This window comes from Leptonychotes weddellii, chromosome 16, assembly GCF_054177405.1.
Source record: "Leptonychotes weddellii isolate Sample4059 chromosome 16, ASM5417740v2, whole genome shotgun sequence".
Classification (NCBI taxonomy): domain Eukaryota; kingdom Metazoa; phylum Chordata; class Mammalia; order Carnivora; family Phocidae; genus Leptonychotes; species Leptonychotes weddellii.
Window position 1 is genome coordinate 39,476,037 of NC_138384.1, and position 21,749 is coordinate 39,497,785.

Here is a 21,749-nt window from a genome sequence, read left to right on the forward strand (position 1 = left end):
TAGATTTGAATCATTAGGAATAATAAGTATTGGGGTGCCTGGGTGGCTCAGTCGTTAAGCGTCTGCCTTTGGCTCAGGTCATGATCCCAAGGTCCTAGGATCGAGCCCTGCGTCGGGCTCCCTGTTCAGCGGGAAGCCGGCTTCTCCCTCTCCCACCTGCCCTGCTTGTGTTCCCTCTCTCGCTGTGTCTCTCTCTGTCAAATAAATAAAATCTTTAAAAAAAAAAAAAAGGAATAATAAGTATTAGAATCAATTATGTTATCTGTTTTTAAATTTTTAATTTTAAACCATTTTTTAAAAAATGTTAGTCAAATACAGAGAGCCGCATTAAGCACATGTCTAGCTCAATGAGTTAAATGCGTTAAACACCCACGTTAGGAATTAAAACTTTTTTTCTTAACTTCTTATTCTGAAATAATTTCAAGTCACAGAAAGGTTTTAATAATAATGCAAAAACTTATTTTATACCTTTCAGCCAGTCTTTCCAAATGAGGAAAGCTTTCTAGTCCACCCTGAAGCCCTTCACATGTCCACACCCAATCACAATCTTCTCCCCCTGCTAAGTGTAACCAGTCTTCTGATTTTAATGGAAATCAGTTCCTTCCCTTTTTTCTCCCTCCAATGTCTTTATATGCTTTTTAAAAAATTTTTATTGTTATGTTAATCACCATACATTACATCATTAGTTTTTGATGTAGTGTTCCATGATTCGTTGTTTATGTATAACACCCAGTGCTCCATGCAGAACGTGCCCTCTTTAATACCCATCACCAGGCTAACCCATCCTCCCACCCCCCTCCCCTCTAGAACCCTCAGTTTGTTTTTCAGAGTCCATCATCTCTCATGGTTCGTCTCCCCCTCCGATTTCCCCCTCTTCATTCTTCCCCTCCTGCTATCATCTTCTTCTTCTTCTTCTTTTTTTTTTTTTTAACATGTAACGTATTATTTGTTTCAGAGGTACAGGTCTGTGATTCAACAGTCTTGCACAATTCACAGCGCTCACCGTAGCACATTCCCTCCCCAATGTCTATCACCCAGCCGCCCCATCCCTCCACCCCCCACCACTCCAGCAACCCTCAGTTTGTTTCCTGAGATTAGGAATTCCTCATATCAGTGAGGTCATATGATACATGTCTTTCTCTGATTGACGTATTTCTCTTTATATGCTTTTAAAAACTTCTTTAATCTCTAAGTTTCCTCTTCATCTCTTTTGTTCTTAACCATTTATTTGCTGAAGGAACATCCTCCATTCTGTTTTGCTGATGCCATTTTGAGATTTACTTAAACTTGTTTTCTGACTTCTCTATATGCTCTAAAGATTTTATTTATTTATTTGACAGAGAGAGAGATAGCAAGAGAGGGAACACAAGCAGGGGGAGTGGGAGAGGGAGAAGCAGGCTTCCCATGGAGCAGGGAGCCCAATGCGGGGCTCGATCCCAGGACCCTGGAATCATGACCTGAGCAGAAGGCAGTCGCTTAACGACTGAGCCACCCCGGCGCCCCTCTCTGTATCCTCTAAATAAGTAGTGGGATCAAGAAGCATAATGAGATTTAGATTATCTATATATAATGATATTATATCATATAATATATAAATATATACATAAATATTTACATATAATTTAAATATATTTACTATATAAAATTTAAATATATAAATATATTTTAAGATTTAAACATATATTAAAATATATATTATATAATATATATTTTGGCAAGACAGCTTTCTGGACAGTCTTGTATACGTAATCTGTTTTCAGTATCGAATGCTGGCTCCCTAAATATCAGACAGAACTGAGCTTATTGCTTACTGTGGTAAAGGAAAACACCACCTATAAAGAGCTTTGGTAGTATTTCAAAGGAGGAAATGCAAGGATGGATGTTATTGACAATTGGAAGTTTGGTTTAAGGCCAGTCTTTCAATGTGATTAGGATTGGATGAAGATCAAGATACAACAGTGGAAAATTCATGGAAATTAGGTAAGAATTTTGAGGCTTGGGGGCCACCTGGGTGGCTCAGTCGGTTAAACATCTGCCTTCGGTTCAGGGTCCTGGAGTCAAGTCCCGCATTGGGTTCCTTGCTCAGTGGGGAGCCTGCTTCTCCCGCTGCCTGCCACTCCCCCTGCTTATGCTCTCTCTTTCTCTGTCAAATAAATAAATATTTTTTTTAAAAAAGAAATACTCTTCAATAAAAACAACAGAATGTACTGTTATACTTTTAATTTTTTACAAACCTGATAGGTGAGAAATGGTATCTCGTTGTTTCAATTTGCATTTTCTCTGTGAGTGAAAATTTTTTTCATATGTTTAAGAGCCAATTCTCTCTATTTCATGAGTATTGGGGTTGTGTGTCTCCCCCATTTTTCTATCTGGCTTTTTATCATTTGTCCCTCAATTTTTTTTTAAAGATTTTATTTATTTATTTGAGAGACAGTGAGCAAGTGAGAGAGAGCACAAGCAGGGTGAAGGGCAGAGGGAGAAGCAGACTCCCCGCTGAGCAGGGAGCCTGATGGGGGGCTCGATCCCAGAACACTGGGATCATGACCTGAGCCGAAGGCAGCTGCTTAACTAACTGTGCCACCGAGGCGCCCCATCCCTCAATTTTTAAGAGTGTTTTTATATATTAGGAGTATTAGCCTTTTGTCTGAAGTGTATGTTGTAAATATTTTCTCCCAGTTTCTCAATTTTTTTTTGTTATTTTGATTATGGCAGTTTATTATTTTTTTTATTTTTTATTTTTTTTAAGATTTTATTTATTTGTCAGAGAGAAAGAGACAGCACAAGCAGGGAGAGCGACAGAGGCAGAAGGAGAAGCAGGCTTCCCGCTGAGCAGGGAGCCCAATGCGGGACTCGATCCCAGGACCCTGGGATCATGACCTGAGCTGAAGGCAGATGCTTAGCCGACTGAGCCACCCAGGCGTCCCATGGCAGTTTATTTTTTAATATAGTCAAATTCATCATTCTTATTATCTCTGAATTTTGTGTCTTGGTTAGAAGCTATCTCAAGGTTAAAGATAAATATACATCTTTTCTTCTATCACATGTATGATTTTATATTTTACATTTAAATCCCTAATCCATTTGGAGTTTATTCTTATGTATAAAGTAAGGTATGGATCTAATGAAATCTTTTCCCACATGGCTACCCCAGTTGTCCCAACACCATTCATTTAAACATCCATCTTTGCTCCCTTCATTTGAAATGCCACCTTTGGGGCACCTGGGTGGCTCAATTGTTAGGTGTCTGCCTTCGGCTCGGGTCGTGGTCCCGGGGTCCTGGGATCGAGCCCCGCATCGGGCTCCCTGCTCAGCAGGAAGCCTGCTTCTCCCTCTCCCACTCCCCCTGCTTGTGTTTCTTCTCTCACTGTGTCTCTCTGTCAAATAAATAAAATCTTTAAAAAAATGAAATGTCACCTTCATTATATAATAAATTTCCATATATTCTTGGGTCTATTTCTGGGCTTTCTCTTCTATTCTATTTGTGGATCCATGCACCACTACCACATTGCTTTTATTACAGTTATATTGTAGCGCATTTTAATGTTTGTTAAGGCTAGTCACCCTTTTTAGATTTTCAATGTTTTTCTGCCTATTTTTGAATGTTTGTTTTTCCATGTAAACTCTATTATTAACTTTTCTAACTCCATGGAAAGCTTATTGGTATTTTATTTGAATTGCACTAAATTTACAGATTAATTTAGGAAGAACTGAGATCTTTATACTGTTTATTAATTTTCCCTAAATACTTAATCATGTTCTTTACTGTTATAAATTACCTTTTTTCTACCGTTTTGTCCTTTACCTAGTTATGGTTTTCCAATAGGAAGACTTAATTTTTTCAACAGGTTTATTGATACATAATTTACATAACATAAAATCATTCTTTTTTTTTTTAAAAGATTTTATTCATTTATTTGACACAGAGAGAGAGATGAGAGGCAGAGCGCAAGTAAAAGCAGGGGAAACAGCAGACAGAGGGAGAGGGAGAAGCCAGGCTCCCCACCAAGCAAGGAGCCCTACGTGGGGCTCGATCCCAGGACCCCGGGACCATGACCCTAGCTGAAGGCAGACACCCAACCGACTGAGCTACCCAGGCACCCCTAAAATCATTCTTTTAAACTGAACAAGTCAGGGGGGCACCTGGGTGGCTCAGTTGGTTGAGCATCCATCCAACTCTTGATATTGGCTCAAGTCATCACTTCTCAGCCTTTTGGCTAAGATCAAGTGATATTAGTTCAAGTCATGATTTCAGCATAGTGATATGGAGCCCTATATAGTGTAGGGCTCCACGCTCAGCAGGGAGTCAGCTCGAGATTCTTTCCCTCTGCCCCTCTCCCTGCTCGTGCATGCTCTCTTTCTCTCAAATAAATGAATGAATAAATCTGAAAAAATAAAGGGAACAAGTCAGTGTTTTTTAATATAATCACAATTTTGTGCAACCATCACCAGTATGTAATTCTATCACCCCAAAAAGAAATCTGATACCTATTAGTAGTCACTCTCTATACCCTACTCTCAGCCTCTGGTAACCACTAGTCTACTTTCTATAGATTTGACTATCAGGAGTATTTTATATACATAGAATCATACAACATGTAGCCTTTTGTGAATGGCTTCTTTCATAGTGTTTTTGAGATTCATCAATATAATATCAACTTCATTCTTTTATTCTGGCTGAATAATATTCTATTACACTCTATGATTTCTTTTATTGTTTTGATTTTGGTATCATACTTAGGAAATCATTCTGTAATCCAAGGTCTCAAGAATTTACTGTTGTGTATTTTTCTAAGAAGTTACTAGTTTTAGCTCTGACATTTAGGCCTTTGATCACTTTGAGTTAATTTTCATGTGTGTTATAAAGTGTAAGGTTCCAACTTCATTCTTTTGTACATGAATATCCACTTATTCCTTCACTGCTGCTAAAAAGACTCCATTGAATTTTGTTGGCTCCCTTTTCAGGAATGAATTGATCATAAATGGAGATTTTATTTCTGGACTCTGAATTATATTCCATTGATCTATGTATCTGTCTTTATGCCAGCACCGTACTGTCTTGATTTATTGTAGCATTGTAGTAAGTTCTGAAATCAGGAAGTGTGAGTACTGTACTTTGTTCTTCTCTTTTTTTTCCTTCAAGATTATTTTGGCTGTTTGGAGTCTCCTATATTTCCATATGATCATTTTCAGCAACAAAAGCAGTTGACATTTTGAGATGGATCGCATTGCATCTGTTGATCAGTTTGCGGAACATCACAATCTTAACAGCATTGTCTTTCATGAACCTGAGAGGTCTCTCCTTTTATTTAGGTATTTAATGTCTTTCCACAATATTTTGAAATTGTCAGTGTATAGATCTTAGCTTCTTTTTTCAATTTATTCCTACATATTTTATTCTTTTTGGTATGATTGTAAATGGCATTTCTTTCTTAATTTTGGTTTTAGATTGGTACCCTTGATTTTAGTAAGTTGACTTTATATCCTGATATACTCTTACACCATCTATGATATAGTGATAATCTTATTTTTTTTTTGATAATTTTATTTCTTCTTTACCTCCTTTTGTACCTCTGATTTATCTTGTCTAATTGAATGGCTAATATCTTTAGTACAGTCTTGAATAGTTGCAGAGACAGTCGGCTTCCTTGATTTGTTCTTGATCTTGGCAGAAATGCCTGTAGTGTTTCCCCACCTAACAAACCGGCTTTAGAACTAAGGATGTGTGTGTGTGTTTTATGTTGTGGAAGTATCCCTGAGCTCCTGTTTGCTTGGATTCTTCTTTGTTAATATTTTATATGTTTTCTCTTGATATTCGTAAGTTATTTTGGCCCATATTTTCTTTTAATGTCGTTTATCAGGTTTAGATATTAATATTTTTTTCATAAAAATTACAAGAGAATTAGAAAGTTTTCCTTCATTTTTAATGATCTGGAACAAGTTATGGAGCATTAGCTCTATGGGTAAAAGCAGTTATGGCCTTCTGTGACTTCTCTCCTAATATTTCCTTCAAAAAGGACAAAGGAATGATCTAGATAAAATCTAGATAAAATCCACATCCTAGTTTATCTTAAAGTCAAGATACCAAAAGTTCCCGATATCTGTAAGAAAACCCCCACACTTGCCCAGGAAAGGCGGTTGGTTCTTCTTGCTCTTCAATAGTAAAATTAAGGTAGGGACGCCTGGGTGGCTCAGTCGGTTAAGCGTCTGCCTTCAGCCCAGGTCATGATCCCAGGGTTCTGGGATCGAGTTCCGCATTGGGCTCCTTGCTCAGCAGGGAGGCTGCTTCTCCCTCTGTCTGCAGCTTCCCCTGCTTGTGCTCTCTCTCTCTGACAAATAAATAAAGTCTTTTAAAAAAATAGTAAAATTAGGGGTGCCTAGCTGGCTCAATTGGTAGAGCACACAACTCTTGATCTCAGGGTCATGAGTTCAAGCCCCATGTTGGGCATGGAGCCTGCTTAAAAAAAAAAAAAAAGTAAAATTCAACACTATTGAAAGAGCCTCAAAATGAAAATGACATTTACATAGATCACCAACTGATAAGATTTTGCCATATCCTCTTTACCACATTTATTGAGGTATTTGAAGGCATGTCTTAGGTATCATGACTTGACCCATGAATCATTCACCAAACATCTCCTAAGAATAAGGGTGTGTTTTCTTATTTTTTAAAAAGCTTATGTATGTATGTATGTATGTGTGTATGTAATCTCTACACCCAATGGGGCTCAAACTCACAACCCAGAATCAAGAGTTGCATGCTCTTTTGACTGAGCCAGCCAGGCTCCCCAAGGATGCGTTTTTGGGGCACCTGGGTGGTGCAGTCCATTGAGTGTCAGACTCTTGATTTCAGCTCAGGTCATGGTCTCGGGGTCCTGAGATCAAGCTCCGAGTCGGGCTCTGCGCTCAGTGCAGAGTTTGATTATCCCACTCCCTCTCCCTGCTTGCTCTTGCTCTCTCTCAAATAAATAAAATCTTTTTTTAAAAAAGTGTGTTTTTAAAGGTTTATATAATATTTTTCACAGAGAAGAGGTTCTGTTTTACATAATTGCTAAGATTTTTCTCAGGAATTATTCTTTCTACATTTATTGACATAATCATATGATTTTTTTTCTCCATTGTTCTCTTTCTATGTCGAATTCTATTTATTGACTGACTGAATTCTGAAGTCTAGTTCTGGTCATGGTGTGTTGATATATTATCCCTTTTCAATATTGTTAGATTGGAATTTTTAATATTTTATTTAGGTTTCATGAATGAGATTAGCCTGTAACCTTCCTTTTTTATTATCCTTTTTAAGGTTGGATATAACAGTTACATTGGCTTTATGAATATGTTGAGGAGAATGTATGCTTTCTCCCCACTTTCAGAGTTTTTGAAGAAATATGCCAGAAAAACCATCTGGGCCTTCAGTTACCATTGTAGTTTTGGTTTTTTGGGGTTTTTTTTGAGACAGAGGCAGGGAAGGGAGGGGCAGAGGGAGAGGGAGAAAGAGAATCTCAAGCAGGCTCCATACCTAGCGTGTGAGCCCCACACAGAGCTCAGTCTCACAACCCTGAGATCATGACCTGAGCTGAAATAAGAGTCACTTTTTTTTTTTTTTAAGATTTTATTTATTTATTTGACAGAGAGAGAGACAGCGAGAGAGGGAACACAAGCAGGGGGAGTGGGAGAGGGAGAAGCAGGCTTCCCGCGGAGCAGGGAGCCCAATGCGGGGCTTGATCCCAGGACCCTGGGATCATGACCTGAGCCGAAGGCAGACGCTTAATGACTGAGCCACCCAGGCACCCAGTCACTTTTTTTTTTAAAGATTTTATTGATTTATTTCAGGGAGAGAAAGAGAGAGAACACGAGCAGGGGGAGGGGTGGAGGGACAACCGGACTCCCCACTGAGTGGGGAGCCCAAGTGGGGCTCAATCCCAGACCCCAATATCGTGACCTGAGCTGAAGTCAGGCACTTAACTGACTGAGCCACCCAGGCACCCCTGTAGTGTTTTTTTTAAACTTACTTGGTTTGGGGCGCCTGTCTGGCTCAGTCAGTAGAGCATGTGACTCTTGACCTCAGGGTCATGGATTTGAGCCCCACGTTGGGGATAGAGATTACTTAAAAAACAAAATTTTTTTTTTTTTAAAGATTTTATTTATTTATTTGAGAGAGAGAATGAGATAGAGAGCATGAGAGGGGGGAGGGTCAGAGGGAGAAGCAGACTCCCTGCTAAGCAGGGAGCCCAACGCGGGACTCGATCCCGGGACTCCAGAATCATGACCTGAGCCGAAGGCAGTCGCCTAACCAACTGAGCCACCCAGGCGCCCCTAAAAAACAAAATTTTTAAAATATTAAAACTCACTCAGATTATGTAATGCTAGATTTGAAGTTTTCTGTCTGTTGATTTTGTAGAGGCTGTTTTGTAGAGATGTATGTGTTTCATCCAGGTTATTAACAAATGGCGTTTTCTCATGATGTCATTTTACTCCATTTGTGAGGTGTAGATGGCCCAAAAGTGAGGTCCCTGTTAGCTGGAATTCCTGCATTGAATATTGTTGCTGTCTCCTTTTACTTTTATTAGTTTTGAGAGAATCACATTAGTAACATTGCTTTAAAATACAATATTTGGCATTGTGGATCTTCTGTGTTATTTGTGGGCACTATCTTTTAAAAGTACTTTTATCTTATCTGTTTTCATTTTGTTGCTCTTTTTCTAGCTTCTTGCAATAAATGTTTAGATCGTCAATTTTCAGGTTTTCTTTTCTCATATGTATTTAAATCTGTTACATAAATTTTTTCTACTTTAACTACATTAGATATAAATGGATGCAGATGTTATAATTTGGTTCAAAATAATTTCTCTATGGAAATTTAGAAAATACTGTTAGATTCACTATTTTCTTTCTTTCTCCCAGCTTTTTGTCTTTAAAAATTACCAAGCCAAATGATAATATTAAAAATACATATGTAGTTAATTACCCTTCACATAGATTTAACTTTGGTTATTAACATTTTGCCTTTTTCTCTCTATATATGCACCTTCCTTCTTGGCTCACTTGATGGTAAGTAGCAGTTAATCATTAAATTTCACCTCTCAAACACTTCTGTGTGCCTCTCCTAAGAATAAAGGCTTTCTTCTATATAGTCACACTATTTTTTTTTTTTAAGATTTTATTTATTTGACAGAGAGAGCACAAGCAGAGGGAGAGAGAGAAGCAGGCTCCCCACAGAGCAGGGAGCCTGATGCGGGACTCGATCCCAAGACCCTGAGATCATGACCTGAGCCGAAGGCAGCCGCTTAACCGACTGAGCCACCCAGGCGTCCCTATAGTCACACTATTATTATCATAGCAATTCAGCCTTACCATCTAATATAGAGTCCATATTTAAATTTTTGAACTTTTTCCAAAAAACGCCATTTGTAAGATTTATTTCCAGGATTCATTCCAGATTCATACACTGCACTGCATTTGGGTGTTAGGATTTTTATCTTACTGTTATCCTGCCTTTTTTTTCACTTTGAGTTTGGTTATTTTGTAGTGTCCAGTTTCGTTTTCTTATGGAATGTCTGCGTTCTAGGTTTGAAGTTTTCTTCTTATAATTAGAATAAGGTTAAACATTTTTGCCCAGAATACTACAGAGGTGGTGTGTGATTATTTTTTTTAGTAAACTTTATTTTAGATTGATTCTAGATTTATGGAAAATTACTAAGATAATAGAGAGACTTCCTGTCTATACCTCTCCTGATTCCTACCATTGTTAACATCTTACATCATTAAGATGCATTTGTCAAAACTAAGAAAATAACATTGGTATTAACTAAACTCTTGGCTTCATTTGTATATTTCACAGGTTTTTCCATTAATGTCATTTTTCTCTTCCAGGATCCTTCCAGTCAGGGTAGCACATTGCATTAATTTGTCATGTCTCCCAGTGTCTCCTGGTTTGTGACAGTTTTTCATTTTTCCTTGTCTTTCTGGAATTTCCCTGCCAGGTATCCTTCAGAATACCCCCTAATCTGGGTCTGTTGTTTTTCTCATGATTAGACTGGAGATAGGGGTTTTTTAGAAAGACTGCAACAGAAGTGAAATGTCCTTTTCATCACATCATATGAGGGGTACATGATATCCATGTGGCGTCACTGGTGATGTTAACTTTTCTCCACTCCGAAGTTACTATTTTCCTTTTCCATACTCCACTCTTTATTTTTACTTTTTTAAGATTTTATTTATTTATTTGACAGAGAGAGACACAGTGAGAGAAGGAACACAAGCAGGGGGAGTGGGAGAGGGAGAAGCAGGCTTCCCGCTGAGCAGGGAGCCCAATGTGGGGCTTGATCCCAGGACCCTGGGATCATGACCTGAGCCGAAGGCAGACGCTTAATGACTGGGCCACCCAGGCGCCCCTCATACTCCATTCTTTAGAAGCAGCTCACTAAGTGTAGCTCATCCTGTGGGTAGGGGTGCAGGATTGGGGATTAAGCTTCTGTAGGGTAGAAAATCTATATATTTTATCTGGAATTCTGTATAAAAGATTTGTCTCCTCCCCCTTTATTTCAGTGTGGACTCATTCATATTTATTTTATACTTGGAGTTCTAATTACATGTTATGTTCTTTATTTTGCTTTGGACACTGATAGCTCTTTTGGATTGGTTCCTGTGTCCATTAATATCCCTATCCTTTTGGTTTTTGAGGATTTCTTTCCTGATACGATTTTCAGATTCATTTTGTTTTTTCCCCTTCCCTGGTCCTAGAATCAGCCATTTCTCCTAAGAGCCCTGGTTCCTTTTATTAGAAAATAGTATTTAGAAACCAACATCGGGGTGCTAGGTATACTCATTGCTGTTGGTATGCCCCTGCCTCTGGGCCCTCTACACCACCTAACCAGGCAATAAATGTGTGTATACATGTATATGGACATGTAACTGTAATTGTTTTAGTATCTATCTGTCTATATCTACATGAAGCTAAACATGAGCTCATACTGACGTCTCCAACTCCCATCCCATATTTCAGGGTGCATTCTAGCCTTCTTGTCCTGTTTATCTGTTACTTTTTTTCTCAGACAGTGAGAAAACTGGCTCCCACCATCCATCATCCATCCCCACGAGAAACAAATTTACTAACTTGGTAGTGCTTATGTGCAGTTCCTTTTGTCTTTAACTTTCAGTCAAAACATTGTTTTTTAAGGTTTGTAATTATTATATCATAGGGTACAGTTTGTGTAGTGTATTGATCAACTACAAGCACTTTTTAATTTCCCAATATATGTTGATAATCTAGTTGGTTTCTAGCATAACCTGTGATCGGGCAACATAATCTGTATGATTTTGATCCTTTGAAATTTGTTGAGACTTGCTTTGTAGCCCAGTTTCTGGTCTATTTTTTTAAGATTTTGTTTATTTATTTGAGAGAGAGAGAATGAGAGAGAGAGAGCACATGAGAGGGGGGAGGGTCAGAGGGAGAAGCAGACTCTCTGCCGAGCAGGGAGCCCGATGCGGGACTCGATCCAGGGACTCCGGGATCATGACCTGAGCCGAAGGCAGTCGCTTAACCAACTGAGCCACCCAGGCGCCCTATGGTCTATTTCTATAAGTAATTTGTCTGTGACTGAAAAGGAACTGAATTCTGCAATATTTGGCTTATAGCCACAAAGTTCTAGATCCTTTATTAAATGTTTATTATTAAACATTTAATATTTATTTTTTTATTAAATGTTCCACTCAGACTTTGGATTGTGTCGATATTTGGTTTATTTCATGCTGTGTTAATAGATGAACACAAAATTAATAACCCTTATTAAACAATCTTCCATGTGCTTTGTAGAAAATTAGAAAATAGAGACAGGTAAGATTTTTTTTAAATATTAAAATATCTTGGGGCGCCTGGGTGGCTCAGTTGTTAAGTGTCTGCCTTCGGTTCAGGTCATGATCCCAGGGTCCTGGGATCGAGCCCCGCATCAGGCTTCCTGCTCAGTGGGAAGCCTGCTTCTCCCTCTCCTACTCCCCCTGCTTGTGTTCCCTCTCTTGCTGTCTCTCTCTCTCTGTCAAATAAATAAATAAAATCTTTAAAATAAATAAATAAATATTAAAATATCTTACTCCTACCACTATAACACCTTAGTGGATATAGTACACACACGCCTCTACATGTTTTTCTTTTTACCAAAGGGACACCATAGTCTTACTGTTTTATAACCTGATTTCTTTATCAGTGATTTTTCTACTTACTGTTTCTATGACATTTTTATTTTATTGCATCTTCAAAACCCAAATTCTATTCCTATTACTCCATTTGGCCCAATTTGATTTGTCCAAATCAGTATCCCAATGCAAGACTGTGCATTCCATCTGGTTATTATACACTGAAATCCCTCTTAATTTAACACATTCCCTTTATTTATGATACTAACACTTTGAAGAGACAAGGCCACTTAAATTGCAAAATTTGCCATCTTTTGAACTTATCTCAATACTGTCCATGATACAATTTGTTTATTCTCTACTCTTTGTATTTTTGTAGATTGGGAATTATTTTCTGTCCTGAGAGATTCACATTAAATATTTTTGGCTGAAGTACATCACATAGGTGATTATGTGTATTCTATCAAGAGACACATGTATTGAATTGCACTGTTAGTTTTGGAATGTTAAAACTCGATTAAGCTAACAGTTTGATTCCTCCATTATCTATCTTTCATTTACTTATTATGTTTAATCAACATAATCATTTTTTCTTTTTTTTCACAATATTGGCCAAACACAAGTTAATACTCAGAAGCATGTGTTTTTTAACAAAAACGTAAATCTTTTAAATTTTCCTTACGTGTTTGGCCCAAGATTTGTGAGAATTATCTTGTATCTTCCCTGTCCCGTTCTTGGAATTAAACATTTCTTTAAGGGTTCCCTGATCATAATAGTAGGTATTTAGAGATGACAGTGTAAATGATCAGGGTGCTTATTGCTACTAGCCTTTTTGACATTTTTTCTATTTCCTGAAAATTAACCTGTTTCAGATTTTTGTCCTTTGTAGGATTGATTTTGATCAATATTTTCTTATGTTTGTCTTTCACTTTTATAGTATCTTAATTTTTTGTTTGTTCTCCCCTCTTTTCTTGATTAGTTTAGCTAGTGTACATTCATATGTTGATTTTTTTTTTCCCAAGAGATACCTTTTTGTTTTTCTGTTTTGTTTTTTGGGTTTTTTTGTTTTCTTAGAGAGTGGGGGTGGGGGGAAAGGGAGCGGGAGGGAGAATTTTAAGCAGGCTTCACGCCCAGCTCTGAGCCCAACACAGGGCTTGATCTTACAACCCTGAGATCATGACCTGAGCCAAAATCCAGAGTTGGACGCTAACCAGCTGAGCCACCCAGGCCACCCTCAAGAGATATCTTTTTTAATTTATGTGTTGATTTTCTTTTTCTAAACTCATTACATTCTGGGTTTTTTTGTTTTTTTTTAAGATTTTATTTATTTATTTGACAGAGAGACAGCGAGAGAGGGAACACAGCAGGGGGAATGGAGGAGGGAGAAGCAGGCCTCCCACCGAGCAGGGAGCCCAATGCGGGGCTCGATCCCAGGACCCCGGGATCATGACCTGAGCCGAAGGCAGACGCTTAACGACTGAGCCACCCAGGTGCCCCTACATTCTGGGTTTTTTATCTTTATACTTTCTGCTTTCCTTTGGCTTACTTTGATGTTTTTTCTAAACATTTTCATAAATTGTTTATTTAATTTGTGTTGAGGTGACAACTTTTCTCTGGGCACTATGGTTAAATATTGTACCTTCTGAAATGTAGTATTTTCATTTTTTGTCTGGTTATATTTCTCTAGTTTCACTGTTTATTTCCTCAGTATAATAAAGATACCGACTCTATTTTTGATTTTTGACTGCTGACAGCTTTCAAGCCCCATGTCTCTACCCGACTTTTGGGCAAGCAGATAAAAAGCCTGAGAGCTGCCTACTTTGGTGCCTGTGGAAAGTTCAAACCATGCAAACCTTATGCCCAGGAAACCTTAGCCCTGCCCCACACCCTAACTACCAAAAAAAACCCCCAAGTCATTCTCTTCCAAATCTCTCAAGTCCTCTTCAGACCTATTTGGGAACCACTCTGCTCTTTCTAGGAAGCCTTGTTATACAAGTAATAAATCTTTTCACATCTTCCTGATGTATATGTGTCATCATTAGTCTTGACATCCAAGTCAAAGTTTGTGTGGGTATCCAATCTGCCTCTGCTGGTGCATTTAATTAGCAGAGAGCCTTTAATTTTTTAGATGAAGTGCTTTTTGTTTTCTAATGTTGCTGTTATTTTCAGTGTTATTTTTTGAGGTCAGAGAATGTATCATGTCACCTGTTACACACATCCCCCAATTGAGTCATATACTCTTTGCCCTTGACTCATACCTCCCCTCATTCTGCAGTGATACTCCTGAGTCTTTTCCTGAATCTGGATTGCCATCTTCCAGCTTATATCTGATATTTCCTTTTAACAGCCCCAGGCACTCTGGTATCCCAGGACTTTACCCCACATTTTAATTTCTTGATTCTCTCCAGCATCTCCAAATGGAAGGAATTTCTTATTTCATTCAAGTACATATCTGTGATTGTCTGAAAAGGCATCACAATACTGGGAAGTACAAGGATGGCTGGCCTTGAAAATAAAGAAAAGGAAGAAAGGATATGAAAAAGGATATGAACCAACACAGAGTTAGCATATTTAGAATGGAGAAGGAATAATAAAACTCAACTGAAGATAAGTAAGAACAATTATTTAGCACCTTGATATATCAGAACCTTATAATTCAGTGATGAAAAAAAAGAGGGACTGGGTGCCTGGGTGGCTCAGTCAGTTAAGCATCTGCCTTTGGCTTAGGTCATGATCCCAGGGTCCTGGGATTGAGTCCTGCGTCAGGCTCCCCACTCAGCGGGGAGTCTGCTTCTCCCCCTGCCTCTGCCTGCCACTCTGCCTACTTGTGCTCTCTCTCTCTGTCAAAGAAATAAATAAATTCTTAAAAAAAAAAAAAAGGGAAAAAGAAGGATTGTAGAGTCTGCTCTTGGGGAAATTTAGGGAAATGTAAGTAGAATATCAAATAAGGAAACTAATGACACCATAATTGGAAACAAAGGGATGGTGGAAGTAATGAAGTGCTAGAACATAAAAAGAGAGACATGGATATGCTTAGAGTTAGCAGGTGCAGCCTTTCTAATGGATAGGACATTTATCCTGAGACTAAAGGATGAGAAGAATCAGCTTACAAAGTGCCCAGGTCCAAGGAGTCTTGTCATACGAAACAGTCTTTGGAAAGCATCAAGTGAAAGAGAAGATTGTACCATATCCTAAGTGCTGAAAAGAGAGAATGTGAAAGGGGGCACCTCAGTGGCTCAGATGGTTAAGGGTCTGCCTTCGGCTCAGGTCGTGATCCGGGGTTCTGGGATGGAATCCCACATCAAGCTCCCTGCTCAGCGGGGAGCCTACTTCTCCCTCTCCCTCTACTGTTCCCCCTGCTTGTGCTCTCGCTCTCTCTGTTAAATAAAATCTTTTTAAAAAAAAGACTGTGAAAGGAGATGGGGCAAAGGAGTCGGTGTTTGGACATTCCAAGAATAAAGAGAAACACTAGAGAAACTTAGGATAAATTCTTAACCTTTGATCTGCATTTAAATCAGTGGTAGAAAGATTCAAAATAAAGATGCCAAGGTTTTTTCCCTCTTAATTCTAACTTAGTTGGTCTCTGACAGAACCAGGATATCAGATTTATAACAAGCTTGCCGAAGATTCTGGCCCACACCTAAATTTCAGTAACTTCACTATCTCACATAATTTCACATACATCTCTGAACTCTTGGCCTTTCAAAAATTTCATAACCATATTTTACAATTCAATAAGCCCTTCATTTATTATGATTGTTGGTTCATATTTCTGTCGTAGAAGTTCCATGTTCTTTAGTATAAGAAATACAAATATTTTTTTGTTTTCTTCTTTTGTTTCAGATTTGGATTTACATTGTGAGGTAATCAGCTATGTAGAAATGCCCACTTATGAGAAAGATATATCTTCTACACAACATCAGAGCACATACAACAGCGAGAAACTCTATGAATGTAAGAAATGTCAGAAGAAATTTAGTAGTGGCTATCAATTTATTCTACATCACAGGTTTCATATTGGTAGAAGACCCTATGAATGCAAGGACTGTGGGAAGAACTTTCGTAGTGGCTATCAACTTACCCTACATCAGAGATTTCATACTGGTGAGAAACCCTATGAATGTACAGAATGCGGGAAGAACTTTAAAAGTGGTTATCAACTTACTGTACATCAGAGATTTCATACTGGTGAGAAAACCTATGAATGTAGGGAATGTGGGAAGGCCTTTATTTATGCCTCACACATTGTTCAGCATGAGAGAATCCACACTGGAGGGAGGCCTTATGAATGTCAGGAATGTGGGAAGGCCTTTAGTCAAGGTGGACACCTTAGAATTCATCAAAGAATTCATACCGGTGAGAAACCCTATAAATGTCAAGAATGTGGGAAGGCTTTTAGTAGGCGCTCAAACCTTGTTGAACATGGGCAAATCCATACCGATGAGAAACCTTATGTATGTGAGAAATGTGGGAAGGCCTTTAAAAGAGGTCATCAGCTTACTGTACATCAGAGTGTTCATACTGGTAAAAAACCATATGAATGTAAAGAATGTGGGAAGGGCTATACCACTGCCTCATACCTTATTCTACATCAGAGAATTCATAAAGGCGGGAAACCATATGAATGTAAGGAATGTAAGAAAACCTTTACCTTGTATAGAAATCTTACTCGACATCAGCGTATTCACACTGGTGAGAAACTTTTTGAATGTAGGCAGTGTGGGAAGGCCTATAGTACTGCCTCAAAACTTTTTCAACATCAGAAAACTCACACTGGTGAGAAGCCCCATGAATGTAAGGAATGTGGAAAGGCTTTTAGCTTATATGGATACCTTCATCAACATCAGAAAATTCATACTGGTGTGAAACACTTTGAATGTAAGGAGTGTAAAAAAACCTTTACTTTATATAGAAATCTTACTCGACATCAGAGTATTCATACTGGTAAGAAACTTTATGAATGTAAAGAATGTGGGAAGGCCTATAGTACTGCCTCAAATCTTGTTCAACATCAGAAAACTCATACTGGTGAGAAGCCCTATGAATGTAAAGAGTGTGGAAAGACCTTTAGCTTGCATGGATATCTTAGTCAACATCAGAAAATCCATACTGGTGTGAAACCCTATGAGTGTAAGATATGTAGGAAAACCTTTACTTTCTATAGAAACCTTACCCTACACCAGAGTATTCATACTGACGAGAAACCTTTTAAATGTAAGGAATGTGGGAAGACCTTTAGACGTAGTTCACACCTTACCGCACATCAGAGTATTCATGCTGATAAGAAACCCTATGAATGTAAGAAATGTGGGAAGTCCTTTAAAATGTATGGATATCTTACACAACATCAGAAAATTCATACTGGTGGGAAACCCTACGACTGTAAGGAATGTGGGAAGGCCTTTAGTCGTGCTTCAAACCTTGTTCAACATGAGAGAATTCATACTGGTGAAAAACCCTATGTGTGTAAAAAGTGTGGGAAAGCCTTCAGATATGGTTCAGCCCTTAAAGTACATCAGGGAATGCATTCTAAGAACATAGGAATGTGACAATGCCTTTAGGCATGGCCCAGACTTTTTTAACATCAGGCAGTTCACACTGGTGAGAAATTATTGAATATTAGTCTTTATAGGTATGTCTTCACCAGGTGAGAGAATTCATAATGTAGTTCTTATCACTTTATGAAGATTTCAGTGTCACTCCCCTTTTAATGGAATGTTTGACTTTAAACAATAGCAAGTTAAACCCTGAATAGCCAAAGCAATCTTGAAAAAGAAGAATAAAACTGGAAGTATCATGATCCCAGACTTCAAGATATACTACAAAGCTGTAGTAATCAAAACAGTGTGGTACTGGCATAAAAATAGGCACACAGACCAATGTTACAGAATATAGAGCCCAGAAATAAACCTACAGCTATATGGTCAATTAATCTTCAACAGAGGAGCCAAAAACATGCAATGGGAAAAAGTCTCTTCAACAAATGATGCTGGGAAAACAGGACCACTTTCTTACACCAGACACTAAAAATAAACTCAAAATGGATTAAAGACTTAAATGTGAGACCCAAAACCGTAAAAATCCTAGAAGAAAGTACAGGCAGTAATTTCTCTGACATGGGCCATAGCAACATTTTTCTAGATAGGTCCCCTGAGGGAAGGGAAACAAAAGCAAAAATAAACTACTGGGACTACATCAAAATAAAAAGCTTCTGCACAGCAAAGGAAACAACCTACAGAATTGGAGAATATGTTTGCAAATGACAAATCCAATAAAGGGTTAGCATCCAAAAAATACAAAAAACTTACACAACTCAACACCAAAAAAACAATCCAATTTAAAGATGGGCAGAAGACATGAACAAACATTTCTCCAAAGAAGACATAAGATGGCCAACAGACACATAAAAAGATGCTCAACATCACTCATCATCAGGAAAATGCAAATCAAAACCACAATGAGATATCACCTCACACCTGTCAGAATGGCTAAAATTAACAACACAAGAAACAGTGTTGGCAAGGATGTGGAGAAAAAGGAACCCTCTTGCACTGTTGGTGGGAATGCAAACTGGTGCAGCCACTGGAAAAAAAAAAACAAACCAGTATGGAGGTTCCTGAAAAAATTAAAAATAGAATTATCACAGGATCCAGTAATTCCACTACTGGATATTTACCAAAACAATACAACAACACTAATTTGAAAAGGTGTATGCACCCTATATTTATTGTAGCATTATTTACAATAGCCGAATTATGGAAGCAGCCCAAGTGCCCATCAATAAATGAATGGATAAAGATGTGAAATATATATATATATATTTGCCATAAAAAAGAATGAAATCTTGCTGTTTGCAATGACGTGGATTGAGCTAGAGGGTATAATGCTAAGTGAAATAAGTCAGGCAGAGAAAAACAAATACCATATGATTTCACTCATACATGGAATTTAGGAAACAAAACAAATGAACAAAGAAAAAATAGACAAACCAAAAAAAAAGACTCTTAACTATAGAAAACGAACTGATGGTTACCACTCTGGGGGCTGGACGAGGGAAATAGGTGAAGGGGATTAAGAGAACACTTATCATGATGAGCACTGAGTAATGTATAGAATTGTTGAATCACTATATTGTACACCTGAAGCTAATATAACACTGTATGTTGACTGTACTGGAATTAAACTTTTTAAAAAAATAATGACAAATTAAAACAAAAAAATGGGAACCTCAATTTTTTCATGCCTACAACGTGCATGGAATTTTCAATTAAGTTTGTTAGTTTAGGGGTGCCTGGGTGGCTCAGTCAGTTAAGCATCTGCCTTCGGCTCAGGTCATGATCCCAGGGTCCTGGGATTGAGCCCCACGTCAGGCTCTCTGCTCAGCCGGAAGTCTCGAGGACTTCTCCCTCTCCCTCTGTCGCTCCCCCTGCTTGTGCACTCTCACTCACTCTCTCTGTCAAATAAATAAAATAAAATCTTTCTTAAAATTTTGTTAATTTAATGAACGGCTAAAAGCCTTCCATAATAATCAGTGGCTGTGTTACAAATTACCCCAAATCTTAATGGCTCATTACAACAGCTCTCACAGTTTCTGTGGGTCAGAGATTCAGGAGTGACTTGGCTGAGTACTTCTGGATTGGGTTTTTCATGAGATTTCAGTCATCTGAAGGATCGGGTCCAGGTGGCTCACTCACATTGGCTTCTGGCACAGAGAAAGAGTGTCAGGAGAAAGCCATCCTCATCCACAGTGGACCTGATTTACATGAGGAAATCCTGGTCTGCCTTCAGCTCAGGTCATGATCCCAGGGCCTTGGGATCGAGCTCCGCCTAGGGCTCCCTGCTCCTCAGGAAGCCTGCTTCTCCCTCTCCCACTCCCCTGCTTGTGTTCCCTCTCTCTCTGTCAAATAAATAAATAAAATCTTTAAAAACAAAACAAAACAACCGACAAAAAAAACCCCAATTTATACTGAGGACCAGTGGTTGTGTTTTAAGAAATATATCCACAAATTCTTTGAAACTGCACCCTTCAAAACTGAAGCCTCTCTCTTGCTGCATTCCAGGCCACCTGAAAATCTGAGTAAGTATGTCTGCTTCTCACAGTTTCTGTGGATCAGGAATTTGGGAGCAGATATGCGAAGGAGTTCTGGCGCCAGGTATCTCATGGATTGAAGATCTCAAAGAGATGGATGGGGGTTGGAGGATCTGCTTTCGAAGATGGCTTCATTTTGTGGCTGATAAGTTCATCCTGGCAAGTTATTTCCTCTCCAGGGGGACCTCTCCATGTGCTGCTTGAGTGTCCTTGTGACAGGATAATTGGCTTTTTTCAGAAGTGATCCTATAATCTAGCCTTGGCAATCACTTCTGCCTCATCCTCCTGATTAGCAGTAAGTAGGTCAAGTCCAGCCCACATTCACCAGTCGTCCTTCCATATTAATCTTGTCTGCTCCAAAATTATGTTAACTTTCTTTTATAAGTATTTAACTGGTATATAATTTTTATCATCTTTTTCATTGCCACTTTCTCCTTAAGCTTTAGATGTGACCCTTTTTTTTTTTTAAAAGATTTTATTTATTTATTTGACAGAGAGAGAGACAATGAGAGAGAGAACACAAGCAGGGGGAGTGGGAGAGGGAGAAGCAGGCTTCCTGCAGAGCAGGGAGCCCAATGCGGGGCTCGATCCCAGGACCCCAGGATCATGACCTGAGCCGAAGGCAGACGCTTAACGACTGAGCCACCCAGGCGCCCCTAGATGTGACCCTTTTAACACCTACACCCAGATTTTTATTTTTATTTATTTTTTTAAAGATTATATTTTTTAAGTAATCTCCACACCCAAAGTGGGGCTTGAACTCACAACCCCAAGATCAAGAGTAGCACGCTCCACCTACTGAGCCAGCGAGGTGCCCCTATTTTTATTTTTTTTAATTAATTTTTTTTTGATGCAGTGTTCCATGATTCACTGTTTGTGTATAACACCCAGTGCTCCATTCAATACGTGCCCTCTTTAATACCCATCACCAGGCTAACCCATTCCCCAACCCTTAATTTTTTTTGAACAGGAGGAAAAAAACCCAAAGTTTTATTTTGTGCAGTGGAGGCTCAATAATGAAATTGAGACCTCCTTAATTTTTAAATTGATGTTTAATGGAATTAATCCATTTAATTTACCAATGATTATTGACAAACATGAATCATTTTTAGTTGCCTAATGTTCTTTCTGTTTTTCTCTTAATTTCTTGTTTTCTTTCACATTTACCTATTCTTTCTTGATCCATTTTTTTTCTTTTATCACTTCAGAAAATTTTTACTCTTGGTTTGATTCTGCAGGCTGTTAATATAGAAATATAACAAGCATTTTAACTTAAGAAAGTCCAAATTTAATTAATACTTACAGTTTTCCACACACCTGACATTTGTTAGAATTCTTCAATTTCAGGGACACCTGGGTGGCCCAGGTGGTTAAGCTGGACTCTTGATTTTGGCTCAGGTCATGATCTCAGTGTCCTGAGATGAGCCCCAAGTGGGGCTCCTCACTGGGTGTGGAGCCTACTTAAGATTCTCTCTCCCTTACCCCCTGCCCCTCTCATCCTGTACCCGCGTGTGTATTCTCTCTCTCTAAAAAA

At 38.5% G+C, this 21,749-nt stretch overlaps 1 protein-coding gene across 8 annotated transcripts in view; it reads left to right on the forward strand.

Moving 5' to 3' along the window:
• The window catches only part of ZNF573 (zinc finger protein 573), a 35,978-nt gene extending 16,608 nt beyond the window's left edge, over positions 1-19,370 (forward strand). For 7 of the 8 annotated variants that reach the window (XM_081807469.1, XM_081807467.1, XM_081807468.1 and 4 more), the window contains one exon: positions 15,970-19,370. In XM_081807469.1, the coding sequence (XP_081663595.1) occupies positions 15,970-17,675 (1,706 nt within the window). In that variant the 3' untranslated portion in view covers positions 17,676-19,370. Of the gene's footprint in view, positions 1-5,191; positions 5,311-15,969 lie in introns of those variants that run through there. The other variant, XM_081807474.1, reaches the window with a different exon arrangement.
• Positions 19,371-21,749: the final 2,379 nt, after the last annotated feature.